The sequence below is a fragment of the Melozone crissalis genome, unplaced genomic scaffold (assembly GCF_028551555.1).
Source record: "Melozone crissalis strain CALT ecotype California unplaced genomic scaffold, PUWL_Pcris_2 ptg000033l_1, whole genome shotgun sequence".
NCBI classification, from domain to species: domain Eukaryota; kingdom Metazoa; phylum Chordata; class Aves; order Passeriformes; family Passerellidae; genus Melozone; species Melozone crissalis.
Window position 1 is genome coordinate 5217298 of NW_026535811.1, and position 21949 is coordinate 5239246.

The 21949-nt window shown below is 42.2% G+C and overlaps 1 protein-coding gene across 9 annotated transcripts in view; it reads left to right on the forward strand.

Annotated features, from left to right (window-relative positions):
• The window catches only part of MICAL3 (microtubule associated monooxygenase, calponin and LIM domain containing 3), a 157364-nt gene that overhangs the window by 121904 nt on the left and 13511 nt on the right, over positions 1-21949 (forward strand). For 6 of the 9 annotated variants that reach the window (XM_054282132.1, XM_054282137.1, XM_054282139.1 and 3 more), the window contains 7 exons: positions 4857-4961; positions 5543-5671; positions 6054-6145; positions 7080-8961; positions 9860-9954; positions 15222-15329; positions 16447-16540. In XM_054282132.1, coding sequence (XP_054138107.1) covers positions 4857-4961; positions 5543-5671; positions 6054-6145; positions 7080-8961; positions 9860-9954; positions 15222-15329; positions 16447-16540 — 2505 coding nt within the window. Of the gene's footprint in view, positions 1-2045; positions 2109-4856; positions 4962-5542; positions 5672-6053; positions 6146-7079; positions 8962-9859; positions 9955-15221; positions 15330-16446; positions 16541-21271; positions 21323-21949 lie in introns of all 9 variants that reach the window. The other 3 variants (XM_054282140.1, XM_054282134.1, XM_054282135.1) reach the window with 3 other exon arrangements.

Consider the following 21949-nt stretch of genomic DNA (forward strand, 5'->3'; position numbering starts at 1 on the left):
GTGACTTCAGCAGGGGCAGCAGTGACTGAAAGGAGCTGCTTTCAAATTGCACTGAAATTACACTTGGTTAAACTTTTTGCTTTTCAGGTCGGTGTCTGTTTAGAACTGCTGCTTTCTCAGCTCTGTGACAGTGTGACTTCTGGCCTATTTGTCTGCCTGCTTTGACTCCATAACAGTTTTCCTCACCACACACGATTTGGTAGTGCTGGCAATCAGCCCTCTGTAACTGACTAGATACACTAATAGTCTCATGCTTTTTGTGGCAGGGAAAGCTACACTTTTTAGGGAAAGCTGAGGGGCTGTGTTGTGTAGCTACTAGAGCCAAGACTGAACAGGGTCATCTTCTGTATCGAGTGTGTTCCTCTGCTGCTTCCTTTCCAAGTATGTAACTGCATCTGGTATGAGCAGGGAATGATGAGAGTCAAAGGGCTTGCAACTCTGATCAGTGGTGGGTTTGACTCCCTGTGTTTAAGACTTGACAGTATATCTACCTCTAATGTGCAAGTTGTCAGTTACTCAAAGGCAAACTTTGGAGGGGGAAAATGTTGATAGTCTAGATCTCACGTGAGCACCTTCCAGCAGTCCCTGCTGACCTTGTTCTAGGCTATGTTACAGTGTGACTTAAGGTAAGTATGTCATAAGTGCTTTATCTGTGGGCTTAAATCAAAGTTTACCATGCAGCTGATGAGTAGTGTTCTCTCAGTCTGCAGCCATGGTGACACAATTGTAGAGAGAGTACATCTGCTGTGAGAAGAGGTGTCTTTCAGAAAAAAATGAAATTAGGTTAAAAATCCAGAGCTCTACCTCATGATACTTGATTCTTTTCTGTTCCAGATAATTAGCTTTTCCTTACAGTTTTAGGTGTTTGGTATAGGAGCTTTTTTAATCCTGGCCTAGCTTGATACATAATTCCAGATCAGTTTGGCTATACTTACATTTGCAGTTTGTAGAATGCACTGGGTTTTTCTGGCGTGAAATCAGCTCCCTACAAATAAGAGATGAGTATTTTGTTCCCACTGCAGCCACATAAATGAGCTGTGTCCAACTCTGTAACTTTCAGTATTGCTAGAGTGGTTGATTAACATTCAAAAAGCACTAAGTAAAAAATGTTTACAATGTTTCTTAAGTTTACAACAATTAAGGTTACTTGTGCTTCTACCTGGGCTCTGTGTCACTCTCGTTTCCAGATTTTTATTTTAATTTGTATTTTGTTATCATAATCTGAAGATCATGAGTTCAATCCTTACTTTTCTATGGGGGGATATTACAGTGGCCAGCAACAGGTGATCTTTCCAAAACTGATTTTGTGATCTTTCCAAATTCCTTTTGGAAGGGAGTCAGTATTTCCTTTCTGTTCCCTGAAACTGGGCCAATCTAGTACTATCTTGATGTATAATTAGCTGCTTCTATTGCTCTGTCATATGGCAGAGGTGTGTGCAGGTGTTCTCAGCAGTTTGGGTATGTCAGAGGCTGTTGCCAACATCTGTTTGTGGCAATGTTGTAAGTTTTCAACCTGAGTTCAAGAGACAGATTGTTCCTGGCTGAGGAGCTGTATTCCATGATCTGAGATGTTTGGAGAATCATTGGCAGCAGCAGTGATAAGGTTTGATGTGACAGCCTGGGACAGTGCCACAGCTCCCAGAAATCCCTCTCATTCTGCTTTGGGAGCTCTTCTTCCTCTGCTGGGCTGCAGGTTCTGGGACACATGGGACTCCTCTCTCACTGCTCAGCTCTTCCTTCTCTCAGTTTCCCTCCTCTGCAGAGTTCCAAGGGGAGCAGCAGCTGCTGGTCAGATGTGGTGTTCTTCTCGCTGTGCCACGCAGGAATATTTCCTCTAACATTACAGATCCCAAAGGAAGATTAGGCCCCTGACACTTGTGTGTTATCTCAATTTAATTCTCAAGCCTGGAATTGGGTGATTGAAATTTCATAGGTTTTATTCCTGTATTTGCTACTGAAAAATTTCCCTCTGTCACTCTTCTGTTTTAGACTCTGACTGCTGGTCTAATTTTGACTTCTTGCAATTTATTGTTTTTTAAATTCAGCATCCGACCTTCCCTCCGTACGCCATGAGGCGGTACAGGCGTGGCTGGAGACGGTCCCTGGAGGTAGTTTGGTGATGTTCTATGTCTTCCAATGCACAATAACCCTGCCCCTCTCTTCTCCGTGCCTTCAGCCGCTGAGCTGGTCCTTTAACCCTGGAACTTACGGCCCTGTCGCTACTGCATGAGTGGAGGTGGCGGGGGGACGGGGAGCGCGCATGTCCGCCTTGCTCAGGCAGCCCCTTCTTCTCGCATGAGCTCCACTCTCACCCTAACCCTGGGCAGGCAGGCCAAGGACAGCTCACCCTGGGGGCAGCAGTGCAGGAGGGATCCAGCTGAGCGCTCAGATTTGCTTGGGCAACTGAAGATGGAGCCAGGTTTTCTTCCCCCAGCCCTTAGACTCAAAGAACGCGGGGCTTTCTTGCAGTTGAAAGGTTAAGTGACAGAGAGTGCTTAAAGCAATTGCACTTCTCTGTAGCAACTGCAAACTGTAGTTATGTGGTGGAGAAAACTGCAAAGAGGAATAAGTTGAACTTAAGATCTTTAGGAATACTGGTGGTGTTGTATCTCTTCTGACTTGGCATTCACATTATTCAGGAAAGCCTCAGGAATGCTGAAGGATGGTAGAGCTCAGCTCATTTATTTTGCGTGGTCCTCTAAGCTCTATTAGAAATGGACGAGCCTGAAGATTCTGGGATGACAGTGAGGGAGTACATTGTGCAAAGCTGTGAAGGTGTCTGAATTAGTGGAGCAGTCTGTGCTAGGTAGTTGATCTACAGCTGAGTTGCTTTGCCACATCAGAATAGCCAGCTTGCCTTTAAAACTTTGCTTCTGCTGCTGCTTTGGCAAGTCAGCAGTGTTTACAAGGTGTCTGCACACGATGCAGGCTGCTCACAGCTGCCAGCTAATATGAACCAAGTGCTGATCCCAGTTTCTGGCTGCAGTAGTGTGTAACTTCTGAGTTATTGTGTGACAGCTTTTGGCCTCTTGCTCCTCGTCCTAACTGCATATATGTATATGCACAGTATATGTATCATATAACCAGCCACTGCAAGCTTCCTGTGTCCCTCAGAATGGGATCCACCCTTGCACCAAGTTGTTACTTATTGATGCATCTGTAATCTTACCATTGAGTTTTTTGTACCAACCTATTTAAAACCTGATTTTCTCCTCTCTCTCCAACATAATCCGTGTGTGTCACATCCATTCATGGTTTCTGAATCTGAAGACCCACAAATTCATACTGGATTCAGATATTCTTAACATTAGTTATGTTTTTTGCAAATTTTGATTAAGATTACTCACATTTGCTGTTACCATAAAGCCGTTCATGACATTATCATTTCCAAAATAACATAAGCTATTGCATACCTAAGCAATGATCAGACTGGGACATGGTTTGATTTTGTTCAATAGATTTATAAATGCTCCTGTGGGCACTCCAGCCTTTTCCACATGATTCAGTTTTCCTGTGCTTGACATAGGTAAGGGTCTGGATTTGATAGTCCTCTGATGTAAAGGAATAGGCCAGTACATTATCACACATGAGTGGAACTGCATTTCACAGTAGCTGACAGAAAATGAACTAATCCATGCTCACTACAGAGCACGGAAAAAAGGAAATTCTCAGGTTGAAGGAAGAAGACAAACCAGCTGCTAAAGGCTGTCTTTTGAAATAAGCAAAAACCTGTATTAAAGGAGAGGCTGCAAGACCTCAGTTTTAGGGAGGGTTGGTTTGTTTTCAAGACTGCCTTAATTAGCAGTGCAATGATGTAAATAGTTCCAAGAGCCACATCGTCACTATTAAATAAAAAGGATCAGGAACTGGAAGTGCTCACTTTTTTGAAATATTTAAATTATGTTTAATGAAAATGTTTAACAAAAAAAAAAAAATAGCAGTAAATCACCCATTGCACAGTGGGTTTTTTTAAGTATCATTTAATAATGAGATTTATACTCCACACTTTGATCTTCTCTCCTCCTGTAATTAAATGCTGTCAAAAGCAGTAGTGTCAGCTGTCATAGTTTTCAGAGTTACAAATTCAAGAATCTCTTCTTTGTTTTGACCTAGTAAATCAAATAGTGGTCTGTAAATGGAAAAAAAAGTTTTGAATAAGTAATTTGAATTACTTAAAAGTGTCTCAATTAATGATCTGTAACGGAAAAAAGGTTTTATATATGTCATTTTAATTACTTCAAAGTATTTCAATTTGTGCACTAGTCACTTGTACAGCATATGCATTTTCTTAGACCTTATTACCAAAGACTGCTGTAGCTGCACAGAGTTAAACAGTTTCCAAGAGCAATAATGGTAAATCCCATACCCAGACTCTTTCTTTGACTTACACCCTCAAAGCCAGTTTCAATTCCAAGATGAACAGTCCTGGTTAATTGTGAGGTTCCAGTTTTGACCTAATACACATATGGTATCAAGTGATGGTAACTGTTCTGTTGTGGTAAGAAAACCCCAAAATGTTCCTGGAAGAACAGTAACTTTTATTCTGGTTTGATGTCCTCCCAGTCCCCTTCTTGTTTAATTTTTCACAACACCTGTTTCTCAGAAAAGCCCTGGCAGCTTTCACTGCAGTTGCCTTGGAGACTCCCAAGGGCAGGCATTCCTTGATTCACTGGAGTCTGGAAGTGTCACTTCACCATAGATGTCTCTCCAGGTGACACATTTCAGGATTTCTTGTATTGACAGTAACTGATAAACATCTCTGGTATAAACTATTGGTGCAGTTCAATACAGAACTTTTTCACTGTGTAGTATTTGTTTTCTTTTCTTTTTCCCCTCAATATTTGAATATATTCTAGCTCCATGTGAGGAGGATGATGTGGAGGAGGAGCTGGGCACAGAGCCTGCAGACACAGAAGGGCAGGCAGGTGAAGAGGGAGACACGGGTGCAGAGCTGGACGATGGTAGGGTACCACTGTGCAGCCTTTAAACCTGTTGTGTGAACAGAATGTATTGGCAATGAACTTTGCATGAGGGTACTTAAACCTGGTCTTATTTTTAGAGGTGTGGGAGTTTGTTTCAAATATCTGAGAGGGAGCCAGGAGTGAGGGACAAAAAGAAAGAGAAGAACCTCAATGTCCTGGATTATGTAATGAATTTCTCATGTCCTCTCACCCCATGTCTTGTGTCTGTATTCAATACTAATCCTGATGAATAACAGAAATAGAATTAAATTTGTCAAAGGTCCGTAATACTGTCGGAATGCTTTCTGTGCTATTGTAAAATTAACTGCATATGGCAGAAAACATGGAAAATTTTCCCAAGAACTGATAAGAGAAACTTCAGTTACTGATTTAGCTCTTTGTACTAACAGTCCAATCATTTACTGCTTACATTTACTGCTTAAATGACTAATTATCACCAAAAAAGGAGCAAACATTTAAGTGTTGTGGTTATGAAAATGGTTAGCACCATGTGAATAGAAAACATTATGCCCTGATGGACTTGTATCCAAGTTCTCTTGGTTTCTTCCCTGCATGATCAGACATCGCCTCTGATGCAGAAGCGGAGTTTCGCTTACGTCAGAGTGGTGCAGAAGGGGCAGAGCTGAAAGTGTCTGAGGATGAAGAAGAAGAAGAAGCAGAAGGTGCTTCTCACAGTGTGACAGAAGAAGGTAATCACTTTCTCTTTAGTGCTTGAATGATATTAATTGCATTTGAGTGCACAGTTAGGAGAAGAGAGTCTCTTGGATTTGAACCATCTCACACTCTCAGTGGCAAGATCTGTGCTTGCATTAACATTTTGAGGAGAATGTTCTGAGTCCATTAATTACAGCTTTGTAAAATGTGAGAACTGTTCTGTTTTTTTCTTGTAAAAGTTATTATTAAAAAGCTTGTACTGTTTTGGACATTTAAAAATTTTTATTGTATTCCAGATGTCCAATCTAAAATTTGTAAAAAGCTGAGAAATTTGTCACTACTTGTTGCGTGTAACATTTAAAAAATGATAGAGTATTAATGGTTTGTGTATTTTTGGACCATTTTTCCTTTCCCTAGGTCCATGCAAGCCACCTACCCCTATCCAGCCCTCTAGTGAGAGTGTTCTTCCTCTGTCTCCAGCTGCTAGTCCCAAAGCAAAACAAGCAGAGGTAAGAAAGGGAGTCTTTGACATTTTCTACTTAGCATCTGTAGTTCAATAAAACAGTTTGTTGAATAAATAATGAGGACTGACAGCAGGGGGCTCTCCTTCTTTTCTGACTCTAATATTTATGTTGATCTTGAAATCTGACTTCATTAGCCTTAAAATATAATGTATACTATCTGTTTTCCTGTCTTCAGAGTGCAGTGACTCTATCACAGCCATACCACACAAGTTCCCATCACAAAGCCCCAGGCAGAATTATACAGGATATTTTAATCTCAGTGAGCAGCTAGCAACAGGTATATGTGATAAATGGAGGGAGCCATAAATAAGGTGTTTCCTGTTTATCCTGGTCTGGCTGTCTTTGATGTGCCAAAAACAGATTCTGTGCAGCTGCAATTGAAAATTACAATAGTAACCAAAGCAGTGCTTCTTTGTTCCAGAGCTGAGCATACTTCAGCTTAAGGAAGTGAGGCATGTCCATGTTGTACTGTCGTGTTGTCAGCTTGCAAGTGTACTGCAGTGTGTAAGAGCTGGAAGCACATGACCCTTACAATGTTCAACTCAAATTTTCCCTTCTAATTGTTTTTGTTTTGTTTTGGTTTTTTTTTTTAAGGAATTGCTAAAGCATTGTCTTGGACAGCTTTGGCATAGACCGGTTTACTTTTACAGTGGGCCGAGTCTGGTTTGCTGACGCAATTGCTGACAGCATTCACTTTCTATTAAAATAAAGCTTGTTTTTTTTGATAGCCATCTAATGATTCTGTCAGATGCAGTTTTTGTTTAGCAGGCAGACTTTGGGACATTAAATTAGTATTTTGATACTTGGATGGTTTCCTTATCTAGCTCTGTGAAAAGCAAAAAAAAAAAAAAGGAATTATATTCTCACATGCTCAGTGACTAAGTGACTATTAACATTCCCCTTTTTCATTTTCCTCTAGGAGGTAGAAGATCCCCTGGCTGAAGCGAGCCGTGCAATAAAATCCCCAGAGCCACGCTTTTTTCCTGAGCCTTTCATTCTTGAGGAAAGACCAAAGGATGAAATTCCCAAAGACAGGAAAGTTAAGAGCCCCTTGATGCCACCATCTCCAGTGCTGTCCCAGCCAGTTGCATCACCAGAAGCCATTGCACCCCCATCACTCGCAGAGTCCCAGCCAGGAGCACCAGCACTGGCCTCATCCCCAGCATCTGCTGAAATGCCTATCTGTTCCCAGCCTTTGCCTTCTGCTGAAACATCCATTCCATCCCCAGTGGAGCCTCCAGTATGTTTCCAACCTGTCCCAGCCTTAACATCTACTCCTTTAGCCAAATTGGCCCTTAGGGGCCAGGATGGTGAGGTGGAAAAACTGGGGAGCCCCACTACTGCAGAAGAAGCCCTGAAACGGAGCAGCCTCGTGGAAGAGTTCTGGATGAAGAGTGCTGAAATCCGACGGAGCTTGGGGCTCACCCCCGTGGACAGAAACAAACGCTCAGAGAGCAACTTCACTGTGTCTGCTCTGGAGGCAACTCCTCAGAAGACTTTCAATAGCAGGAATATTTCAGGGGATGAAAGGATCCATCCTGTGAAACCGCAGCCTGCCCCAAGAAGACAGGGACTATCCAAGTTAGAAAATGAGCAGATTTCTCTGCTCACTCCAAAATCTCCGTCAGAAAAAGAGCTAAAGATTTCCAATGAAGTACGGGGAGATGTGTCCAGCAGCTCTGGGCTTGGCCTTCAGGAGAGCTCATCTAACATGAGAACCATGGCTAGCCAGAGCTTCAACACTTCCGACTCCACCATGCTAACTCCCCCGTCGAGCCCGCCCCCACCACCTCCTCAGAACGAGGAGCCGGCCACGCTGCGCAGGAAGAGGTACCAGGCACTGTGGCAGAATGAGGTGGAAGCCAGGTCACCTCCAACACCAGCATCAACCCCTCCTGCTCCCCGACACCAGGAGCCAGCCCCTCCTGCCAAGGAGCCCCCCCCGGCCAAGAGGGACGAGGTGCGGAAGTCGTTCGCGGAGAGCGTGGATGAAATCCCGTTTGCTGATGACGTGGAGGACACGTACGATGACAGGACAGAGGACTCCAGCCTTCACGAGAGGTTCTTTACACCTCCTACCAGCAGGCCAAGGCCAGAGAAACCACATCTTTTGCCCTTGGTCAAGGAGAATGGTGGCCCACCCTCCATGGAAGGAGGGGCTCACCACAAGAAGAGAGTGTTCCCTGACATTTCTGTGGAGGCCAAGGAGCTTGCTGAAGAAAGAATGAGAGCCAGAGAGAAGTCTGTCAAGAGCCCAGCACTACGAGATGCCATGGCTAAACAGCTGTGTAAGATGAAAGATATGGAGGTGACTGCTGCTCCAGCTGCTGGTGGGGCCACAAGGGCACGAAAGGCGTCTTCTATGCCCTTGAAGACCAAAGAGTTGTTTTATGAGTCTCCCAAACATTTGGCCTTGAAATTAGCAGAGGGGTCCGCACGAAAACATTATTCTGCTACTGAGAAGTACTCCACTCCTCCTGCTGACATGGCTGGGCCTGAAGGGTCTGTCAGCTCTTCAGAAGGCTCCAGTGGGAAGAGTAAGAAAAGAAGTTCCCTCTTCTCCCCTCGTAAGAACAAAAAGGAGAAGAAATCTAAAAACGATAGCAGACTTTCTGACAAATCTAGTGGTGGGACAGAGGAAGCAACAAAGCCTAGGTCCTTATGGAAGTCTGTTTTCTCTGGCTATAAGAAAGACAAGAAGAAAAAGGCTGATGAGAAATCTTGCCCAAGTACTCCCTCAAGTAATGCCACAGTGGATTCTGGCAAGCACAAACCCTCTGCTCCACTGATTACAGCTGCAGGTATAACAGATAAGTGCCTCTGCACTGTGCACTTCTACTTTTACGAGGTGTCCTTGAAAGTTTTGGTTTGCTTTGTTGTTCAGTTACTCTGCTGAATGCTGCTGCTCCTCAGTGTCAGATGGGCAGAGTGGGGTAAGTGCTAGGGACTGGATTTGTGTTTCTGCATATTTACAGAGTCCACTGAAAAAAAAAAATTGAATTCTAACTAAAGGCTTAATTCTCAATATGTACAAGGTACATCTGTTTTATGTCTTAGATTTGCGAAATAAGCATCATTTGTTGGAATTTGTGACATTTCATCCCTACTTTAAACCTGATTTTCATCTTTTCTATGTCTGATCTCTCTTCTTTCTTTCCACCTGGCTCCACAGAAGCTGAAGACTGCAGAGATTATTCCTGTAATCTGGTGGCTGTCTGCTGATCTCTGAAGGAGGGAGTTGGCAGCCTCCTGTAAATCTTTCACATGCCTACCAGTTGCAGGCAGAGATGTTTAATGGCAACTTGGGATACAGTAAAGAAATTACCCATAAATGTGATTAAAAGCAAACATGTTACATTTCTCTGGCATATACAAACAGCCAAAATAGAGCCAGCTGCTGTCATTCCAAGTGCTGTATCTATCCTAAGAGCATTGATACAACACAAAAAGAGAGCCATGATCATTATTTCTGACAGCATTTGGAGGAAGTGATGCACTCTTAGAAAAGCTCAAACTCATGCTGGTCATTTTGTGGAGCAGGGTTTCTTTGATCCCTCCCAGGCAAAATAATGGACACTGACATGAAAGGACTGAGTATTTTTGGTGCTCAACCAAACAACCTACAGCTGAGCTCAAAGAGTTTACAGAAAGGATTGTTGCCACTTCTCTAATTTCCCCTTTTTATTCCCAACTTGGCAGATTTACAGCTCCGTCAGCACCTGAGTTTCTCAGAGGACTCCGACCTCTCCAGTGACGACATTCTGGAACGCTCCTCCCAGAAATCCAAACGAGAGGTATGTAGGTGGGAAAGGCATTTTAGATGGATCTAGCACCAGTCAGATCACAGACTCAGAGAATCACATCAGAAACCTAGGTGATTAATGCTGTTGTTTTTACTCTTTCTCCCAAGGAGCAGGTTTTCCTGTAAGTCAGCTGACTGTCCTATCTAAAATAAGATGGTTTCACTTGTTTCCATGATTACAAGCTGCTCTGCACTGTTATTCTAAGAAGGATCCATTGTCTCACTCTCCCATTACTTTACTGGGCACTAAAAGGAAACAGCCTGTAATTTCCTGTGTATTCCTTTTTCCCCTTTTTAAAAATGGGATTTTGTTTCCCCTTTTTTAGTCAGTGGGAGCTCCACCATACTGCCACAACTTCTCAAATACGATGGATAGTGGCTTAGGCCATTTCTCTGCCAGTTCCCTCACAATTTGTGCACCTGTAGGTGCCTTAGGTGTTCTCAAATGTGACTTTGTTCTATATGGGCAGTTCTTTGTTCTCCCAGCCACTTCTGTGACTGGGATGCTGTGCCTGGAGCCACTTGCTGGTGAAAATCAAGGCAAAGTTAGAGCAGCTGAGCCTTTTCCATATCCTGGATAATCAGGTTCCCAGTTTCCTTCTGGAGGGGGCCCATGTTTTCCCTAGTCTTCCTTTATCACTGACATACCTACAGAACCTTTCCTTGTTGCCATTGATGTCCCTGGGCAGATTTAATTCTGTCAGGGCCTTAGCTTTCCTAACCTGATCCCTGGCTGTGTGGAGAATTTCTCTGTATTCCCCCCAGGCTACCTGCCCTTGCTTCTACCCTCTGTAGACTTGTTTCTGTTTGAGTTTGTCCAGGAGCCCCTTGTTTATCCGCACAGCATTGTTGCCTCTTTGTTAGGATGTATTGCTCCTGAGGTTGGGGGAAGCAATCCTTGAATGTTAACCAGCTTTCCTGGACCCCTCCTCTCTCCAGGGGTTTATCCCATGGCATTCCACTAAGCAGATCCATGAAGAAGCCAAAGTCTGCTCTCCTGAAGTCCAGGGTAGGGAGCTTGCTGTGCACCCTCCCTACTGGCCTAAGGATCTAGGATAAGAATTTGTTTTAATTGCACACATTTATATATGGAAAATGTATAGTGAAAGCAAAGTTTCAAAGCTAGTTGTTTTTAAATTATTTGATTTATTTTTAGAATGTCACTATTAATGCAAAAACAAGGGAATAATTTAAGGAACTGTTTGATCAAAGTAATGAAGAATCCTGCTTTCATTCCTGAGAGCCTCTGAGCTCTGCTAGACAGAATTGGCAAGGTTTGGAGGAATATGTAGAGGTTTTATTGACCCCACAGAACACTAAGGCTCTTCAGGTACACCAAAATGAAAACTATGTTCCCACTGTTCTTTCCTGGTGGTGCCTGGTACACATGTTAAAAAAGCTCAAGAAGAAAAGAGCTTCTGGGAGGGAAATGCCACAGGCACAGTGGCCTGTGCCTCCTGTCCCAAACCTCTCATCCCATGAGTACAAATCAGTCTCAGATGCCAAGCTGACCCTTGGCTGAGATGGCAAAGGTGTGGAAGTACTGCAAATTGAAGTGCCACATGAAATGCTTTCTAACTATATATGGTGTAATGAACTAGAATAGCTAATGAATGAATTTAAGGCTGGTGGAAGAAATTGATGAACTAAATAGGAATTTTCTGTATTTACTTATCTCTCTTTTAATCTCTTTCCCTAGTTGGTCTAGATCTCATCTGAGAGGAAGATTATTTTGTTTTTCTTTTATTCCCTTTTTTCTCTCCCCCTTCCATTCCCCCTTGCATGCCCTCAAGGCGTTTCATGAGAAATTCTGCATTTTCCAAGAGATGCAGAAGAATGAGGTACCTGGGGCCAGCAGAGGACAGATACCCAATACCTGGGGTTCAGATAAGAGTTACAGAGTTTTTGGTCTGCCTTGATGGTCATTTTTTTCCTATGCTGGGGTACTTAGATTTAAAATGGCTTTTGCAGAAAGACAGATCACATCTCTAAGCACAGGAGGGGATGATGTGTGACAGTGGCAGATGTCTGGAATCCTCATACTGAAAGTATCTCACAAGCTCTGTCAAGGTGGTAGTGCCTCGTTTTTACTCATTTGCTGTTGCTGAAGTTACATTAAGAAGTTATATACTCAGCATCTGTTCTTTTAAGAACAGTTTTGAGAATGTATTTATTTAGAGGATATGGATCTGAAAACTTGACTTACCTCATTTTGTTGCATCCTATTCAAGGATGTAGAATATACATGCAAACACTGGAATGCCTTGATGTCAAAAGAAATGTAACCAAACTTCAGTCTGACCAAGCTGGATTTGTACTGGTTTGGGGTGGGAGTTGTATTTTTTAAGTTATAACCTGCCTGCTACTTTATATGGGTAAGAGCTGAGTTACTGTTTGCTACTTAACTTTTATGTGAACCCCTTCTCCAAACTGAAGTCCTGTTTGTGCTGCTTTTTTGGTAATGTAGTGAGCTTGCTTCCCAGACAGCCTGCTCTGTTTAGCCTGCTCTTTGTGATCAGCAGTGAATTAATTCAGTGTTGTTTAATGTGGTGTCTCTCAAGAGAAGCATCTTGTAAAGAATTCCTGACGTGAGCGCCCCGTGGGTGTTGTGTTTGTAGGTGTATTGTCACCATGTGTGTGTTTGTCATTGTTCCTGTACAGCTGTGGTGTTGTGCTCAGGTGCTCACCACCACAGGTAGCTTGCTTTTTCCTGGAGCCTGCAGACATGCTGGTGTTGTTCTCTGGCTTCTCGTTTGTGACTGGTTTTAGTTAATTAAATGTGAGAGTGCAAAATGCTGTCTGTTTGCCCAGAGTGGCACAATGCCTTCTGGACTTTATGTACATGAAGGGAAATTTACCTCCCTTCTTAGCAAATGAAGCTAAGTGCTTCGCTTGCCTTACATTTGAGTACAGGGTAGCATAGAATGTCCTTGGCTAGGGTAAGTAGTGATTTCCCCCTCTTTTCCTGCTCCTTTCCCTCTCAAATTTTAGCTCCTCAAGATCTTTGGAGGCTCTCCTTTTAGACAAGGAGGTTCCATTACTGCAGGACACATAACCCACTCTGAGCCCATCTGGTGTCTCTTAGTTCATAAAGCAGTGAAGAAGAGTTATGATGTTGGTTAAATGTTAATTATCATTTCTATGAAATGGAGATAGTTTAAAACTGTGGAATAAACACAACTCCTGGGAGAGACTGTAAATCAGAATGTAAATGGAGGGTTGTGTGACAGAGTAATACATGGTTGGCCGAGCCAGTTCAAACCAAATATGTTCCAGAAATAAGCTATTATTCCAAATCTTAAGCCAGAATTTCATACTCATACAGGTAAACAAAGGCCAAATAATTCCTCTAGAAAAAGGTATTTCCTAGTTGACTGTATCTTCAAGGAGGCTGACAAAACAAATTGCCTTCAGGAAAGTGCTAGAAACTGGATTTTGTGGCCAGAAGTTCCATTGTGCTCCATCAGTCTGGGTCACGTTCAGCATTTGCACAATTTCGTTTCATGTAAAAACCACTTTGTTTTATTACTGTGCATCTGTTTTCAATGTTGAACTGATTTTGCTTCATTTTGTGCATTTTTTTTATTTTTCTCCCTTTACCATTCCCCCTTTAAAGTCGATCTATGTACCACACGCCTTGGCATTCAAGAGATCATACTCGTCAAAGGTAGTGTCTCCCTTCCCACTAGTTGGCCATTGTTGCATTGCATGTCCCCCTGTACATTAACCCATTGAATCCATAGCTCCAACCACATGTGCACTAACATCAACACTGACTGTGCATGCCTCAGATGTTAGCAGACATGGGCAGCAAATTCTTTGTAGAGGATGTCTCCCAAAAATGCATTAAGCTCCGAAATGTCTGGTTGGAATGCATGCATTTATCAGTGCACCACTGTGCAGTGATGTGGATTGTCTGTGAGCTGCAGAACAAATTGGTTTTCAAGGTACTTAAATATGTTTGTATATTCTTCTTTTTTAATGCTTCGAATGTGAGTTCAAATGAATCATCACACTTCAATCAGCAGCTTTCAAAATTGCTGAGTTGGCTCAAATCTTAGTCAAATTCTGTATCAAGCTAAAATCAAGGCAGAAGTTGCTGCTTTCTGAGATTCTTATTGTCTTGTCTTTGCAGTCACAACAGTGTTACATGGGATAGAAAGTTCATGTGCTCTGTCTCCTTACCTTCTAATTTGAGTACCATCGTGGATTTGTGTTTTCAAAAAAGAACAAGTAAAGTGTGAGCTTTTTGAGGCTTTAATAGTGGTGCTTGCCAATGACCTACCTGAGAGATTTTTAATTAAGCTGTGATGCTACCTTAAACTCTGTTCACTGAGAACCATCAACAGAGGTAGACTGAGCAATGTGGCAGCACAATAACTAAATCAAGCAAATTTCAGAGTGGTCTGACTTAGCATTTTGTTCTTGAAGTTGACTGTCCATGGACATCTCTTTCCAGAAGTGGAAGACACATGTTTACAGCAGCCCCTTAAAGCTTACATACATGTACATGAGAAAGGAGGCTTTTTCTTCACTGTAGTTTACTTAGTGCAGTTGTCAAGTTTTTTTTGACACTCTTAAATCTCTTTGAGAGAAAGCCTTTCTAGGCTATGCTATATCCAACTAGTGTATCTGGTAAGATCCTAAACCAAATTTCAGTAATGTTAGAAAGACATATTCTTGAACTAGTTTCACTGCAAGAAAATAAGAGGAAATAGCCTTTTATTTCTATAAACATAGCTTTTCCCCTTTTGGATGGCTTCTGGTGGTGCAATATTCTACATTAGTCTATAGTAATTTCTTAGCTTACACTGCTGTAACTGTTCATTTAGACAAGCCTTTATCCTCTAATTAAAATGAAATCAAGGGGACTCCTGTCAAGATGAACCCTCTACATGGCACTCATTGACTTATCTAAATCCATTTGGCTAAATTTATTGAGAAATGAAAATTACTGAGAATAAAAACTGGTTTGATCTTTGGGAAGAGGTTTCATATAGCAGTGGAAGGCAGGGGTGGGATGTCATATAAAATCACAGCTTTGCAGCTGGCTTCAATGCTTCTTCACTCCTGATTTGATCCTGAAATTGTTGCTCACTGCACTGTGAACACCTTTGCCTACAGAAGCTTGACTTTTGACACAGCCATGGCAAAGACAGAACACCTCCCTTCTGAGATTTTTGGAAGAGAAAATGGTCATCCCTGCCCTCATATCCCTGAGCATGTAAATAAGATCTGCTACTGTTTTCCTTCCTTCAGAGGGCCTACACAGAGGAGGAGCTGAACGCCAAGCTGACGCGGCGAGTACAGAAAGCTGCCCGCAGACAAGCCAAGCAGGAGGAGCTAAAGAGGTTACACAGAGCTCAGGTAGCGTCTCACAATCCTCTTGTCATGGCACACAGACAACTCTGTGTGACAGCACCCTGATCCTGACATTCCTCTGAGGGTATCAGAACAGAATCCTCTCTTTCTACATGAGCGCTCCTGCTCCCTCTTTCAAATTTCATGTCATGCCACAGAGAAGTGAAGGATGGCTGAAACCTATCATGAGAGTTTTACAGTGAGAAAAATAATGTCCATAGCACCTTTCTAGCAGCCATCATGCACTGAATGAGCAGTGATACTCACATAATGCCTGATGGAGCTGCACCTATCATTGCTTTGCTAGGGTATGCTGGTGGGTGATGTGTTATCAAATTAACCTTTATTACCAGAGAGTCTGCTGGAAAACTGCTAACAGCATCTACAGGTGATGGGATTTGTCAAAGACTCAAGGCAGGGACTCAGCTGTCTGAGTAGCATCACCTTTCAATTCAGTGTTCAGGTGATAGGAGTTGTAGGAAATAAATGAATATCAAGGTGTTTGCAAATTTAAGAGTTAAGATACAATGGGGTGGGGAGGGTGCTGCCACTGGAATCTGTGATGCTTGCTGTTGAAGCAGTATTGAATGTAGGGAGTCTCCAGTGTGTGGAATGATTGGGATCTGACTCTATTGATTCAGAAGGCTGAACAGTTGCTTTATTAAAACTATACTATACTACATTAATACTATATTATAACTATACTAAAGAATACTAAAGGAAAACCCATGACTCTCTCTAGGCAGCCAGGACACAGCTTTGACCCAATAGGCCAAGGAATCAAAATAATCCCTAGTAGAACCTAATTGATAAATCACTTCAGGTAAATAATCTTCCTAACACATTCTACATGTGCAAAAATAATAGGAGCAGCAAGTAGAGATAAGAATTTTTTTCTCTTTCTCTGATGTTCCTTGCTGCGATTCCCAGGAAATATCCTTGGGAAGTTATTCCTGCCTGCTCTCTATGAAGAGAGCTGCAGCTACAAAGCAGGGTGCTGCTGAATACAAATACTTGTTTCTGAAAAGGCAAATCTGACTGAAACCTCTTAGTGCTGGCTGTGTGCTGCAGCCAGAGCAGGAGAATTGCTTTGGTGAGTTCTGTTCCGTTCCTCTCTGAACAGATTATCCAGCGGCAGTTGGAACAAGTGGAAGAGAAGCAGAGGCAACTCGAGGAGAGAGGAGTTGCTGTGGAGAAGGCCCTTCGAGGAGAAGCAGGTATCCATCACAACTTGGTTTGGTTTTCCATGTTTTTTTCCCAAGTGCTTGTGCAGAAATCTGTAGCTGTTTGGATTTTAGAGGCAATTGGACCATTATAGCCTAGAGACTGGTCCCAGTGTGAATCCCTTCTCCCTTTTCTGCTATCTTTTTGAGACCTTGTTTTTCCTGTGTTTCTTCTAATTCTGGGACTTCCCTACTGGCAGAGATTTAGATCATTTACCTTTGCCTGAGGTGTAGGAGGTAATTCTCCAGCTACTACTAATGGCTGTTTGTGCATACTACTGGATCCTACAGATGGAAAACTGCAGGAATTTTGCAGCTGCCATTCACACAGAGTTGTCACAGTGAGACAACCCTGTTTGTATGTTAAGGAAATAATTGTGGAATGGTGTGTGCTTTCTCTATTGTGTTGGATTATCAAGATAGTGTCCTTACAAGGGACCATCACAGAACATCTTCCTCACTGCACAGCCCAGCACACTGGCTACTTCTGACAAAGTTGTGCAGAGCAGAAATGCACATGTGTACTGAAAGGTATCCATGTCAAGCTGTTAAAACAGATGCTTTGTGTACTTGAAATTAAATTTAGTGAGTATCATCTGATCTGGCAATCAGTGGAGAAGTACCTGGTTCAGATAATGCTGATAGTAGTATAATGATTTGGGAAAAAACTCCTCAATTTGCAAGGAGTCAAATATCCAACAGGCAAATGCAGTGTGTGTGTACCTGACAAGGCCAGGATGGTGTACCTGATCACAAGGGTCAGAGTTCAGAAATGGCAACAGTGGAACAGATGTTTGGAAAATGTTTGCTTGCTGCTTGAAGAGCCACATCTATGTCTCTGAAGATGGAGCTTGATTAAGCAGTGAGGGTGCACCAGAGAAGAAGTCTGTTGTGGCTTCCTGCCAGTTACTGCTCACCCAAAATTAGCCATGTCTGGTGCTCTACAAGGGTGTGCCAAAGAAGCTGGACTGAGTGCTCAGCAAAGCAAATAGGTACTACAAGTGTGAAGAACAGTCTTGAGGACTTCAATATGATCAGGCTGTCTTTATTCATTTGTGGGATCAAAAACAGGCTTGTGCAAATGCCTGTCTTTGAGGGGCTGCCTCCTTCCTTATGCTGTGTGTTCCTGTCTAGCCCCACTCTGTTCTCTGGCCTGCCAGTGACTGGACTTACTAAAGCCACCTCCATTGTTTCAGTGGTTCTTTTCATTTTGCTTCTTGTCATCTGGAAGTTCAAATAATCTTGATTATTGAGCTGCTGAATGACTTTGATGTAAACATGCCAGCACAAGTGAGAAATCTTAGCAGCTGAGAGAATATTATACATTATAGAGTTTTCTCACTGAAGAATCATAGAAGGCCTAAAACACATTCAGAGAGGACAGAGTAAGAATTACAATTTTGTATGAGACGCTGCAGAATTTGGATAAACAGCTTCTCACTCCCAGCTCTCCCAAATGGAAGCAGTCTTAGATGAGCTTGTGTATTTGTGAATTTCCTAGAACTGTGAAATTGTGGGTCCTGCTTTGCAAAAGGGATCTCTCTTCTTAAGGAAGTCCCTAGGCTATGCTTTGCTCTTGCAAAATATTTCTATCAACAGGTCATATGTTTGCAGAAGCTTAACTCTGGCATAAAGATTTCACCATCCTAAATTCTTCCCCCTAATTCAGGGGATTACCCAGAAACACACTGTTGGAGTGGGGAAAAACGAGCATGTTCTAATCTGTGTTGACTGAAACACAAGATTATAAATCAATTCCATGCTTCACCTCTCTAGGTCCTCCTGCATGGCCATAGAATCATTTAAGTTGGAAAAGACCTCTAAGATCATGAATCCAACAATTAATCCAACACTGCCAAGCCCACCATTAAACCACGTCCCTAAAAGGCCACATCCAGGGTGGAGGCTCTCCCGCTGTCCTGGGCAATCTGTTCCAGGGCTTGGCAAACTTTTCCATGAAGAAATGTTTCCTAATATCCAATCTAAACCTCCCCTGGCACAACTTGAGGCCATTTCCTCCTGTTGTGTTACTTGGGAGAAGAGACCACCCCCCACCTGGCTCCAGCCTCCTTTCAGGAAGTTGTAGAGAGCAATAAGGTTTCCCCTCAGCTTCTTCTTTTCCAGACATTTTACATGTTTGCAATAAAAATAACTGAATTCCTTCTTTTTGAGATCTGTGGTATCACATTCCATAAAGCTATTTCTGCTTGCAATATCCACTAATTATTCAAGAGGGAAGTAGCATTTTCTGTCATCTGCATTGTGACCAAACAGTGGCCACTACATCAACAAGGACTGCTGTGTAAAGGTGTGGAGTCATGCTCCTGTCTCTGATCAGTCCCTCCCCTAAGGAAACCATGAAAACAAAAGTTCAAAAAGGGAAAGGCAGTGTGTAAAGTGGTGTTGCCATCTAAAAAAACCCAAATTCTTTATAAGGTAGTACAAGGAGAAAAAATGGGGGAACTTGGGAGATGTGTCTGCTGTGCACTTACTTTTTCCCCATAAATAGAGAAGGATTGCAGTAGAGCATCCAAATAATGGCTCTTCATAGGCAGCAGCCAGTATTCCAGGACAATGTATTAGGCTCTGTAATGAGTGGGATTTTCAGGTTCCTTCCATGCAGTGAAAGAAAAAACCACTTATTGATCAGCATTTAAATATGGAATTTTAGGTAATGTTAATAGTAGTTTCTTACTACTTAAAAATCCAGACAGAAGAAACAGAATTCAGTAACTTGCAATGATTCTTTTCTTCTTCTATTATAGAAGAAGACAAGACCAACTGAACTAGTTCTCTATGTAGTTTATCATCTTCTAACTATTGCTTCTTAGTCATCTTTCCATCTTGCAAATTTTTCTTTTGTAGAGGTCTTCCACTAACTTTAATTCCTCAAATCTCTCACATCTGGACCACTTTCCATTTTTAGAAAAAAGCATTTTTCAGTTCAACTGGTAAGAACAAAAACCAGTTCTATAGATAAAAATTTATTTACTTATAATAATTTTGTTTCTGCTTTCTATCCATTTTGCATCATCCTTAATATGTTATTGGCAAGAAACTTATACTGAGAAGATTGGTAATCATTTTTTCACAGTAATGGCCTGCTGTTTTCTTGACACATTATAGCTTTTGATCTTAGCAATAGATACAGGCAACTCAATATTCTTTCCAGGAATTTCACACATTATCTGCTATTTGTCAAGGTGGAATATTTATAGGGTCATACTTGCTCTTCAACTAATCAAACTCAGAAACATTTTGGAGGTCACCATCTACTTTAATTCTGACAAAATAATTGTGTCTTCTTGGCTACCTTCTTTTCTTTTTTAAAATTAGCTCAGCCACAGGCATGGCACAGTTGCTCTTTTATTCTTTCAGAAGCTGAATGCTCAATGTAACATTTAGTCTCTGATTCAGAAAATCTCCCTAGCTATTGCCTTAATGTGTTCTCTGTGATTATCTTTGGAAATCTCAGCTTTTGATAGCTGCATTCAGAGCAAGAATGAATGCTTAGGGAGGGTAAGCTCTATTTTGGGTGGCAGTGCAAGCTCTGCTTCAGAGAAAGGTGTACAGGTGGTCTGAGCTACTGTCGTCATCCCTTGTTTTCCGTCCCTCCCTGCCCCCTTCCTATTGCATCATGAATGAAGAATTTTCTCAGTTTTCTGTGGTGTCCCAAGGGACACCTTGAATGAGTTAATTAACGTAATACAATATGAGTAATGCAGCAGTATTTTGTATTAGAGTGTATTTGCATATTTGTGTATTTGTATTCTAGTGCATTCGCCTGTTTGGACATGCTAATGACTTGGATTTCCTCTGTGATTTTTTTTTTTGTCAATCATTAACTTAAAAATATGTCAAATCGGAAATTTCCTGAACCTTTCTTTTATTCCCTCTAGCATAAACCTTGATAGTCATTTTTAAGAGTTTGGAAAACATCTCCTGTCAGATCAATTCTGAAAAGTTTAAGAGCCACCTTTTTACATCAAATGAATCATATGCAGTGAGAAATATTGCTCTCAATACTTCCATCTGTCTCCTCCCAACAAAGTGTTCCACAGTGCTAGACTCATGCTGCCCCTGTCTCTAGCAGCTGTGGGAATGCACGTCTCTGTCCTGAAAACTGCTGTGCAGTTCTTCCTTGGCAGAGACTGCATCAGCAGGAGCACACAATCCCATCTTCCTACACCTGAGTGTTTGCCATCCGTGTCAGCACTCAGTCAGTGCCTCACCTGTGTGCCACACTCCATCCTCCACTCACTCACCTCCAGAAAATCAACCCTTACAGCTTTCCTGCAGCTGTCCTAAGAAATTACAGTTCCCTTCTGACACATTGCTCAGCTCCAAAGCAACAGGATTAATTCTGCTTTTCTCAGCAAGAGCAGGAGAGACATCAGTGTCAGGTACTGCTGCAAACACAAATAGGTGAAGTGTCTCTGTGTAAACTTCTTCATTTTCCCCTTGGAAGTCCAGCCTGCCTTCTGGAAATTTTCTCTTCATCTTCCCAATGTCTATGTGATATATTTATGTGTGTACATATATGTATAAATACAGAGAAAGAGACATACAGTGTTTATGTATGTGTGTGTGCCCATGTGTGTAGCTGCCTGTCTCTTGTTTGCCCTTTTTTTGTTTCTATGTCTTTCTCATATATTGCTTTGATGGTATGGGGCTAGGGTGGGTATCTGACTCAATAACTCTGTCTTCACCAATTCCTTGTTGTAGACTATTGGGGAGAGTCTTATTACAGTGACCTCATCGACTTGCATCTGGGTGGTATGTATGGCTGAACCTCCTGCTGACACTAACCCTGCTGACACTCCTCCCCACCCTCCCTTCACCTACTTCTCCCATCCTTGCCTCACAAACAAGAAGAAACAGCCCTTGTACATGACTGATGATAGCAAAACCCCTTTTCCAGCTCAGGAACAGGAGATCCTGGCATGTTCCACAAAACGTGTGTAAGGCTCCCTCTTCTATTTTTCACAGTGCTGATTTTTTATAAATTTGCTTACTGTTTTCACTCCAGCCACCTTCCTCACTAGCAGTAGAAGGTGATTCTGGTTTTTTGCTTCTTCTTTGAGAAGTCCAACTCTATCACTGAAGTTTTCTTTAGGAAAGTATTTTAAGGGGGGCAGCAGAGCAAACAGCACTGTCAAGGATTAGTCATACTGTTGCCTCCGTCTTGCCCTTCCGAGGCTTGTTTTTTATTTCCAAAATAGCCAGAGTGTGTTGTTGATCTAAGAAAACAAAAATGCTCCCTCAAGGGACTTTGAAAACATTTGCAGATGGCACATATGTCTTCTTTCTTGTTTTGTCTTACTGTAAGGTTAAAAAAGAATTTGCTGTAAAGAGTTCCGGTAATTTTTTGCTGGAGTCCGGTTTGCATCACTCCACAGCTAT